The sequence below is a fragment of the Mus caroli genome, chromosome 18, assembly GCF_900094665.2.
Source record: "Mus caroli chromosome 18, CAROLI_EIJ_v1.1, whole genome shotgun sequence".
Lineage (NCBI taxonomy): Eukaryota > Metazoa > Chordata > Mammalia > Rodentia > Muridae > Mus > Mus caroli.
The window spans coordinates 64,543,016-64,554,663 of NC_034587.1; the positions used below are offsets into that span (position 1 = coordinate 64,543,016).

At 39.0% G+C, this 11,648-nt stretch overlaps 1 protein-coding gene across 4 annotated transcripts in view; it reads left to right on the forward strand.

Moving 5' to 3' along the window:
* The window catches only part of Cep192 (centrosomal protein 192), an 86,893-nt gene that overhangs the window by 24,707 nt on the left and 50,538 nt on the right, over positions 1 to 11,648 (forward strand). For all 4 annotated transcript variants that reach the window (XM_029471874.1, XM_029471872.1, XM_029471875.1 and 1 more), the window contains exons 13-16: positions 1,293 to 1,357; positions 2,583 to 2,792; positions 6,123 to 6,246; positions 7,505 to 7,635. In XM_029471874.1, coding sequence (XP_029327734.1) covers positions 1,293 to 1,357; positions 2,583 to 2,792; positions 6,123 to 6,246; positions 7,505 to 7,635 — 530 coding nt within the window. The remainder of the gene's footprint in view (positions 1 to 1,292; positions 1,358 to 2,582; positions 2,793 to 6,122; positions 6,247 to 7,504; positions 7,636 to 11,648) is intronic.

Genomic DNA, 11,648 nt, shown 5'->3' on the forward strand with positions numbered 1-11,648 from the left:
AGTCGTTTCTCTTAGCATCCCTCTGCCATTCTTCAGGTCCCAGTTCTGGCGCCAACTGTTGCGGCCTGCCCGCAGTCCACAACACGAACGGTTCAACTGAGAATGGCAGTTCAGGCTGAAAAGAGAGGAATCTAGACGGGGCGGAAGAAAAGAATGGAGCTAAGACAAATCCTGATCAAAGCTCCGAGTATTTATTTTATTGTTGTGTGTGTGCTCGTATGCAGGTAGACACAGCGGTTGCATCTTGCGCATCGTGTGTGTGGGATCAGGGCAGCCTCGGATGTTTGCCCTCACCTTTACCTTTCCTTTTCTTTTCTTAATTTAGATAAAGTTTTCTCTTCTCTTCTTATTCACTGCTGAGGTGGCCCATGAGCTTCCAGATTCTCCTGTATTCCTGCAGGACACAGGGGTTATAGGCATGTGTGCTACCGTGCTGGCTTTTATATGGGTATTTGGGATTTGAACTTAGGTCTTCCTGCTTACATGGAAAGTGCTTTACCCACTTAGCCATTTCCTGAGTCTGGAATTTTTCTTATGGATTTTTAAATATGATTTGATTATGAATTATATTTATATGATTATGATTTATATATGATTCTATTTTTCTTATATGATTATGCTATTAATCAAGTTGGTCTTATGCTCCTGGGCTCAAATGATTCCCCTACCTCAGCTTTCTGAATGGCTGGGACTCGAGGCACATGGTATCATGCTTGCATTCAATTGGAATTATGTTTAAATACTTTTCACAAATCAACTAGGGCAAATTTTTACAACTGAAATCAGTCAGAGTATTGTGCATTTTAATGGAAATTTGACAACCTTACATGCTTAATATAATTGTATAAATCATGTGAATGAAGTTTTACACACTTTAAAATATTTGTATTTCGTGAACTAGGGAGTTGTGTAATGGATAAAAATGCTTGCTGTACAAGCATGAGGGCCTGCATTCTGATTCCCAGTATTCATGTAAAAGCTGGGATCGGAAGGTGGCAGTGGTATGCACTTTACCACCCCAGTGAGCGCTGGGGTAAAGAGGGAAGGTGCTAGGGGATTGACAGCATCCTGAAGAGTGAACTTCAGCTCAGAAACAAGACTTAGAGCACTAGAGGAAGACACCTGTGGTAGCTTGTGGCCTCTCTAGCTGACAGGCACGCCTGCAGAGCTGCACCTCCCCCACGGGTGCACCTGTCCCCATGACAAAGGGTTTTCCTGTCATTTCATTTTTTAAATTTGCTTTTTGTGTGTGCTGATATGAATGTAATTATATAAACTTCTTTTCCTTTAAGCTGAAGCATTGGACTTAATTGCAAAAGATGAAGAAGAATTCAATAAAGAACATCCATTTATACAGGTCTGAAATTACTTGTTCCTACCTAAATTTAATTTTTTCTTGTATTAATTTAAATTTAGATAAAAACCAAGCAGTTAGTATAGAATCACTTCACTTTTTCTTTTCATGGGATGACAACTTTAACTCTTTTGTTCTAAGTTACTAGCTAAAAACTTACTAGCTGAAAACTGGTAGACTAAAATATATCTTTGTAAGGGAATGTAGGTTACAGGCATAGCAGTTTATAAAACCCTGCCTTTCATTTCCAGTGCTGTACATAACAACAGTACAGTTACTGTATCTTTTATTTTATTTATTTATTTATTTATTTATTTATTTATTTATTTTTGTTTTTTTGAGACAGGGTTTCTCTGTATAGCCCTGGCTGTCCTGGAACTCACTTTGTAGACCAGGCCGGCCTCGAACTCAGAAATCCGCCTGCCTCTGCCTCCCGAGTGCTGGGATTAAAGGCGTGTGCCACCACGCCTGGCTCGTGTATCTTTATTTTTAAAGGTCTGTACTTGTTTATTTATTGTGTGCCTGTGGTAGGGAGGTTTAGGGCCAGCATGTGTGTGCTGGCACATGTATAGAGATCAAAGGACAGCTTTTGGGAGTTGATTTTCTTCTTCTATCATGTGTCCTGGGGTCCAAGGTGATGTTGTCATTGTCAGACTAGTGGCTTACATTTTTTAAAAAAGAATTAAATAAAATTACTTTTAGTTATGTGAATGTATGCAGAAGTAGGTCACTGCAGAGGCCGTGGTACCAGATCTCTCTATGAACCATCGGATACATGTGGGTACTGGGAATGGTCTCGGGATCCTCTATACGAAATAGTTCACACTCTTGATCACCGAGCCGTTTCTCTAGCCCCAAGCTTATCTTTAATTTACTTAAAATTGTTTCTAAAGTTTCCATGGATCTCTCTGTGTTTTAAGATAATACAGTTTACAAAGGTAATCCTATTGTGTGTGGTAAAGGTGTGTATATTCTTCTTTGTGACAGGTAGTGTTTAAGTAATTTATTCAGACAGTACATATTGTAACAGGTAGACAAAAATGAGTTCTTCTGTAGACTTTAGTAGTTTTTCATTCTTAAGTTTATCTAGATGTTTTGTACCACAGTTTGAAAAAGGTAGTTTTTAAGTTTTCCTAGTTCTTTTACTTTTACTTTCACACATTAGAAAAACAAGGAGAAGCCTTGTTGAGGGGGAAAAAAAAGAAACAATAACTTTATCTTTTTCTAGGATGAAAAAATAGATGCTCAGAACACTCCAGTGGCACTTGGTGATACTTCCTGGGTAGCGACAGTTAATTACCATTTATTGAGAAAATCACTTGGCACATCAGATTTTGATAAAGACAATGGCAGTTATCTACGCCTGTCATTAGGAGAGTTCTTTGCAGAAAGATCTGAAGCTCTTGGTTGCCTTGGTGGTGGTAAGGATGTGAAAAGAGTAAGTATGAAAGTGGTAGAGTCACTCATGTCCATGTGTGGTGCTGGACCACAAGACCCAAGACTGGATAAGCTGTTGTAGCAACTCTTAGTGGGTGGGAAATGGTGCGTGTGAAAGAGATGTGTGTAAGAGAAAGCGAAGAGAACCATACTTACTTTAAATAACCCCTTTTTACCTTTACTTGACCACTTTCACTGCGCCCTACCCTCATGTTTTCCTGAGGGCACATCCCTCTTAGAGCATAAGCCCCTGAGAGACCCTACCATCTCACACTCTTGGGGACCAAACCTCAACCTGAGTTTTTGTGGGGACAGCCACAGCCCCAGGTTTCCTTTACTTAGAATGTTATGATGGTCTGTTTAGAGTATAGCAACTTCAAGGCCTAGGCAGATGGGAGCCTGGCAGAACAGTGGTTCAAAGCTTAGGATTTGTGGTCAGTCAGACCTGGTTTCAGTTCTGGTTCTGCCTTTTAACCAGCTCTATGGCACTGGACAGTTTATCTTCTCTGCCTGATTTCTCCATTTCTAACGGGTAGTGCTCTTTGTGGGATTTTTGTAAGGTTGAAACATGTTCTTTCATATAAAGTAGTCAACACAGGTGTGCACTAAGTAACTTTTGGTATCATGGCCAATTGGTAGGAAGAATTCTAGGATTCATTTATTCCATCCATCTGTAAGATGTTTTAAAATGTTGGGATGTTTTGATTTTTAAATAGTGATAGTTATATAGAATTTTAAAATGCAAGCAGTTCATGTAGTGGTAAGCAGTATAAGGAATGCCTGAGCAGAAAGCTGCTTCACTCTGCTGTTTAGAATCCTGTCTGAGGGGATGACATGGAACAAAGAGGCAGCCATTCAGAGATCCAGAGGAACGGTGTTCCTGGTAAAGGAAAACCATGTGTGCGAGGCCCAGAGAACAGGTATCAAGTGGTTCATCGAAGGCAGAAAGAGCTAATGTGAGGGGCCAGGGTGAGGATAAGTGGGGTAGGAGATTGGTGGTATCTCAGTTGAACTTCCAGGAAGGACGTGGAGTCAGCGAAGCGAGTAGCTTGGTCGTGTTGCTTAGGTTCAATTCCACTTTGCCACTCCCTTTGCCAGGAGCCTGCATCATGGTGAAAGCCAGTAAGACACAGAGGAGGAACAGACAGCAGAGGCTTAGTCAGTGGGAAGAGCCAGTCAAGTCAGTGAAGGCTGGGGACAAGGATGACCTACTGTAACAGGAAGGTGGAAGGATTTAAGATTTATTCTACACAGGGAACTTGAGTTGCAACATAATTTGTTAAATTAATATTGCAGAGTGTTTATTAAAGCTGAATTCACTAAGAGCATGTGTTAGCTTCCTAGTAAGATGGTAGTACAGTGGCTAAGACTCATTTAAAGAAAGTAGGGCTAATTGGAGTTATGGTCTCACTCCATGGTGCTTTGGCTTTGATGTTTTGAGCCTGAGTCAGCACTTTACATCATAGCTGGAGTGTGGCAGAGGAAACTGTACCTCATGGCAGCTAGGAGGTAGCTAGGGGTGAGGGAGGGAAGAGAAAAGAAGGCAAAGAGATAGCAGAGCAGAGAGAGAGAGACAAGGAAGGAAGTGGCTGACGTCCTCATGTCCTCTTCAAGGGCATGCACTCAGTGGTACAACGTCCTTCTATCCTAAAGTTCCACCACCTTCCAGGAGTCCCACACTGCTCTCTAGGTCCTTCATGCATAGGCCCTGGCCCATTCCACATCCAAACTATGGCGCAATGCAATGACATCAGTTTCTTCAACTTAAGTAGAACATAAAACATTTTAAAGAAGATTTATTTATTTTATGTTTATGAGAATTTTGCTTTATATATGTATGTGCACAGTGCACTTGCATGGCTCTCATGGAAGTCAGAGGAAGTTAGATCCCTTGGAGTTGAAGTTATGTGAACTCGTGAGCAGAGCCATCATGGAGGGTGCTGGAAATTGAACCTGGGTCCTCTGGAAGAGCACTCAGTCAGTTCTTTTAACTGTTGAGCCATCTCTCCAGTCCCTAAATTAATTTAAAAAAATTATGTGTATATGCATGTGTCTGTGTGTATGGATTTGTGCACATCCATATAGTGCCCGTAAGGGTGTCAGACCCTGGGGCTGGAGTTACAGGCAGTATACACTTTAACTACGGAGCCATTTCTCTAGCCCCTCAGAACCTAAGCATGAAACCATGCTTTTGAACCATCTGATCCATGTAGTGAGTTAAAAAATGAAATGCTTGAAAGAGGTAGATTGGGGTTTTAGAGACTATGAAAGAAATGGAAACATAACCATTCCTTTTGTATTGTCTTGTTTTTAAGATAGTGTCTCACTATGCAGCCCAGGCTGGCCTTGAACTTGTAGTTTTCTTGTCTCATCTTACTCTGTGTTCAACTGTAGTTGTGTGCTCTGAACTCTTTTTTTTCTTTTCTTTTTTATTTTCTTTCTTTTTTTAATATAGGGCATGTAGCTAGCTCTGGCTAACCTGAAAATTGTAGAGCAAGCTGGCCTTGAAGTCATAGACTTGTCTTTGCCTCCTAAGTGAGTGTTGGGATTACAAGCCATGCATGGCTTTCTGAATTCCTTCCTAAATAGATGAACATAGCATTAGATCTTAGGAAAAGAGATCTGACTCAGGGGTTTTGTTTTGGTATTGTGAAGTTTCATATATTCAGCTTACTGGATCCAGGGAAGAAACTTCCAAATGAATATCAAATAGAATCTTAAGTCATTTTAGATCTGTGTGCGATACGAAAGTCATGTAAACTCAGTTCATGAAAGTGCAAATTCGGTTCTCTTTAGTGAGCTCCTTGAACCTAGATCTTTCTGAAACTTAATGAAAGTCAGTGGGAGTGTGCTTCCTCTCAAGGCGTTTTCTTCAGATTAATAATCTATAGAGCAAGATATGCATTCTTTAAGTTCTACAACATTTTCACCAGCCCATTCAGAACAATGCCAATAAACAGTGAGCGTCCGTAACACTTATTGAAGTGCCCCTTCTGACTTGTTTTTGACTTTTTAGGAAGACTTACTTAACATCAGTTACAGTGATTAAACGGTAGCTGTGACTGAAGAAACAAAAGCTTTTGTCTGAGGTGTCTCTTCTCCCCATGTTGGCTGTAGTGCTCAGGTCTTTCCACGAGCAGAGAGGTGCTATCATGGGTAACCAGCTCAAAGGTTCTAGATGGACTTTTAAAGTTTGCTTCTAGATTTTTGAAGTTAAATGGCAAGAATGAAGTTATTTGGATGTTTTAGTAGTAGTAGATAAAGTAATGTAGAGCTTTTCAAAGTGGTTGGAAATGAAGGAAAATTAATTTGTGTTTAATTATTTTTGCAGCCATCATTTGGTTATTTTATTAGATCACCAGAGGAGAGAGAACCTGTTGCATTAATAAAATCTGATTTGTCAAGAAGTGACTTGGAGAAAGAAGCAACCCAGCCTCACCGTGGTTTCTCTTCAGGTAGTGGATTCAATGGGAGACTTCAAGGGTCTGCTGTCTTAACTTTGTAATTGTGAGATCATAGTCTCTGGGTGAAGATGTACGCATTGTTGCTTTGTAAGATCTTCACATGGGTTGTAGAGTTGGATTTTTTTCGCATTTCCTTTTCTTTTCTTTTCTTTCTTTTCTTTTTTTGTTGTTGTTTTGTTTTTTTCCAGACATGGTTTCTCTGTGCAGCCCTGGCTGTCCTGGAACTCACTCTGTAGACCAGGCTGGCCTCGAACTCAGAAATCTGCCTGCCTCTGCCTCCCAAGTGCCGGGATTAAAGGCATGCGCCACCACTGCCCAGCACTCACATTTCCTTTTCAACTGAAAGTAGAGAAGAGAGATAAAATCCACCTAAGTTTTTTTTATAAACTACTATAGCAAATGTGAATAATTTAAAATGACCTAGTTAAATCTGGCTTATCAAATTATTACTGGAATAATAGAAATTAGAGATGCTTTGAAATTTAAAGTAGGATACATATAACATTCCTGCAATATCTATAGAATTTTTTTTCCTTTCTTGAGACAGGGTTTCTCTGTGTATCCCTGGCTCACCTGGACTCACTCTGTAGACCAGGCTGGCTTGCACTCAGAGATCCTAAAGGTGTGTGCTACCACTCTCAACTAATAGGAGATATTTTAGGTCAGACTTTCTTTGTTAGCTAAGTTACTGAACTGTACCTTTTTGCTAATCCAGTATCTTTTGCTGCATAATAGTGCTCCATTCTTTTTTTAAAAATTATTTTATTGTATGTATCTGAGTATTTTGTCTCTCTGTGTATCTATGCACCATGTTCATGCCTACCTAGTGCCTACGGAGCTGCTGTGTGGTTTTTGAGGATTCACTCCAGGTTCTCTGGGAGAACAGCCAGTGCTTTTTAACTACTGAACCATCTCTACACCCCCAGGATATGCCTGTGCTTCAATACAGGATGAAGGATAAAAAGCCTGGTTGTAGTTCATTTTTTATCAAGTTTTGAAGCCCAAATATATTAAATTAGTTTATATAAATAATTTAGGGGAGGTATAAACCCACAGACTTCCTTCAGAGCCTGTCCTTTGTCCAAATGTCTGTCAATTAAACATTCTTACTGAGGACAACTTAACATTTACAGTACAAAGATACTTTTTTCCCCTTGGCATTTAATCTTTTTGATTGGTACTTTCTTATCAGATTGTTTACAAAGGGTAACTACATGCCTTTAAGTTGAATATTGTTTATTTCCTATAGGAGACTTGAATGAACAGTCCCAGGCACAGCTAAGTGAAGGATCGGTTATACTCAAGGCTGAAGAACTGCAGAGAAATTCCCAGGTGGATGAAGATGACATTACACTAACTGCCAGCAGAAATCAGACAGAGGTAGCTCAAGCTCTCCCTAAAGGGTGTCTTAGATTATCTTGCTATGGTTTTCAAATAAGACGGACCAAGGTCATCTGTGAAAAATGTATGCCTGTATTTTTCTGGCTTCAGTTTTGTTACAGTGTCCTTTAAATGAGAAATATTTAAAAAATAATTTATAACGTACATATAGAAGAATGTGTAAGATAGACTTAGAGTGAATGCATTATCCCATTTCGTGTGTCCCAGATGGAGAAGAACACTGAGGCGTGTACATCCACCCTTGTTTCTTCCTGTCTGATGTTCCTCTTCACTTGGCCAAGACAGACTGTCAGTGTTTACCTCCAGAATCATGAAAAGAAAAAAAAGAATGAGAAAAATAGACAATATTGTCACTAATTCAGAATTCTTTTTAAAAAGATTCTTCTAAACTGTACTTATTACCAGAGCACTAGTAGTAACTAGTAATACTAGTTATAGTATTATAATACTATAATTCTTACCTGTTTTTAACTTTGTATAAAAGACATGCAGCATGTATTCTTTTTCTTTGGCTTGTTTTGCTTCAACTTGTACTTGCTAAAGGAGTGTCTAGTCAGTCATTTTCCTGAGTGCGTTGTGTTCGGTTATATGAGTGTTTGTGAGTGTTTGCGCTATTTGATATGCTGAAACAATCTAGTTCCTTTGCCTTGTTGTCTGACCCACTCCACCACCCCTGTTCTGTGTGTGTCTCTGTTGAGTGCAACTGATGGTTCACACATAAGGTTCGTGACTTACACTTTAGAATAGTTTTTGGAGCAGCTGCACCAATATAGTTGCCTCCCAGTGGTCTGTAATAATTTGTGTTGACATATGACCTCTCCTCACGGAGTAGCTCTGTAGTGGGACTTCTTTGTTTTAATTTGTATTCTTCTGATTGCTAATGAAGTTAAGTACTTTTATACTTTTATTGGTCTTTTAGGTAGTTTCTTTTGTGAAGTTCCATTTTATGGATTTCCTTATATCTTTTGGTAGGTCATGAAAGTTTTACCTATTTCCTTTCAGTCTGTGATTTATCCCACCCCCCTTTTTTTTCTTCAAGATAGGGTCTCACTGCATAGCTCAAGTTAGACTTGGATGAACTCTGTTGTCCAGGCTGGGTTTGAACTTCTGTGAGTCTTCCTGTCTCAGCCTCCCTAATGCTATGATGTCACATGGGATCCACCATACCTGGCTTATTAGCCTTTTCACGTTTTTTATTTTTAAATTACTTCTTTAATTTTATTTTATGAGGTATTTTATTGGTGTGAGGAAGTCAGATTTCCTGGAACTGCAGATACAGATGGTTGTGAGCTGCCATGTGGGTGCTGGAAACTGAACCTGGGTCTTCTGAAAGAGCAGCCAGTGCTCTTAACTGCTTACTCAGCTTTCCAGCCTCAGCCTTTCCACTCAATAGTATCTACTATTGTTTATTTAATTACTTCATGCTTTCTCTATTTCACCAGTGGGTTGACTTTTTAATAAGTCAGATATGCAAGATAATCATTTATTTCTGTGTTATATCACTCATAAATATTGTTGCTTTGATATGTACTATTGTTGCCTTGGTATCTACTAAAATCATTTTCATACAGTTTTACTTTTAATTTATTTAATGTATATGAGTACACGGTCTCTATCTTCATGAACACCAGAAGAACATCAGATCTCATTACAGATGGTTGTGAGCCACCATGTGGTTGCTGGGAATTGAACTCAGGACCTCTGGAAGAGCAGTCGGTGCTTTTAACCACTGAGCCATTTCTCCAGCCCCCTTCATACAGTTTTAATATACCAAAGAACTAACCCAATAACAACTGTGTGCTTTTAATGAGATTAATTTAATCAATAGAACAGTAAAATCCACATTTCTATAATAGAATCTTCCAACCCACAAACATTTTATAATCATTGTAGTTTTCTCTATGTTTTATGATTAGGCAAATTTTCATTATGTAGCCCAGACTATCCTAGAACTCACTATGAGAACCAGGCTGCTCTTGAACTCATCAAGAGTATCTCAGCCTCCCTACTGCAGGGATTAGAGGTGTGTGCCAACTATCCGGCATTTTATTATTAATTTGTTTTTAGGAAAAGTTGTTGTTCTGTAGCTTAGACTGGCCTTGAGCTCCTCTTTGTGTCCCCTGACTTTGTGAGATGAATGTGTAGCTCACTGGTTGTTTTCACTAAATTATTTGTCTTTCCCCAGTATTTTCCTTGGATGGACACTTACCTAATAGGATGAATTTTCCTAGAGCACAGCTTCTGCTGCATCTGTGTTTTGTCTTTCATTCTGTGTTTTGATATATCATGTTTTCTTTATTCGGTTTCCTTTCTTCATCCTTCCCAATCTACCTGTATCAAAGCTTTTCTCTCCCTTTCCGTCCCTTCCTCCTTCCCATTTTGGTTGTGCTGAGAAGTGAACCCCTGGCTCCACACATTCTTAGGCAAGTATTCTTCTACTGATTGATAGTCCCATCCCTGTTCAGCATATTTTGAAAAACACTTAATTAGGTTTTCAAGCACCAGATTTTTAATTTTATTTCTACTATTTTAAATTATTTATTTTTTAAATTATGTGTATGTTGAGGGTAGGGTCTGGACATATGTGTGTGGTGCCTACCCCCTGGACTTTGGGATTGTGGGCAGTTGTGAACCACTGGACATGGTGTGGAATGAGCTCAGGTCTTTTGTCAGAAGTTCATGCTGTTATCACCGAGCTGTCTTTCCGGTCCAGTTTTCCAGATTTTAAAGGAATTGGTTTTATGTTGCTTGTTTTGTTTTCAAGATTTTTGCCTTTAGTCATTTATTTTATTAAGACATCTTCAGTGTGTGTGGATTTGTTCAGTCTTTGAAAATGCATTTTGTTCCCTTGAAGGAGATGCCTGCTCTTTAGCTTTTGCCGCCTTTGTTTCATTAATGCTAAATAAGAATGACAGTTGGTTGCATCTTAAAATTATTGTGCTATAGTCCTTCAGTTACTTAGGTTTTGACATCATTCACTTTGACTATGTTTATCATATTCTTTTTTTTAAGATTTATTTATTATTTTATGTATATGAGTATACTGTAACTGTACAGATGGTTGTGAGCCACATGTCGTTGCTGGGATTTGAACACAGGACCTTCGGAGGAGCAGTCAATACTCTTACCCGCTGAGCCATCTTGCCAGCCTGTTTATCTGTTTTTCATTTTCAGTCTATTTTTACTTTAAATTTTTTGAGGTTGTAGTTTAGGTTTATACAAATCAAAATTGTCTGCCTAGTCAACTCTTTACCATTCTACACATGTCCTTCTGTTCCTGTTGTTCTTTTACTCCTGAGGTTGCTATCAGCCATGTAAATACAAACTTTTTCTCTTTGTGTTGTCATGATGTAGTTTACCCATAATTTTTTTTATAGCAAGCATAATACATTTGTTTACTTGTGTTCATATGCACGTAAGGTCAGAGGACAACTTGCTGGAGTGCGTTCTCTCCTGCCATGTGCCATGTGGGTCTCCAGGTATTGAATTTAGCTCATCAGGCTTGGAGGCAGCTGTCTTTGCTCACTGAGACATTTTGCCAGCCCTTTACTTTTAAGTTTTTCTTACTCTTATTTTGAATGTTTTTTTTTTCATTTAAGAACAGAGGAAAAGATTTTAAAAAAAGAATCAGTTTCACAGCTTTTGTCCTTTTCTTTAGTGGAATACTAGTCCGTGAATCCTTTCTATCTATTGCTTGTTTCCTCTGAGCTTGCTTTGTTTATTTATTGGTATTCTTTTGGATTGTATGTTATATGAAGTTTTTTTCTATTAATTTCATACATTTTTTCTATATTAGCAGTTACCCAAGAAATTATAACCTGTCTCCTTGATTAAATAATGTTTAATAAAACTAACTTTCTTCTTCCCACTCTGTAATCCATCCATCCACCCATCCATCCACCTATCCATCCATCCATCCATCCATCCATCCATCCATCCATCCATCCACCCATCCACCCACCCATCCACCCACCCATCCACCCATCCACCCA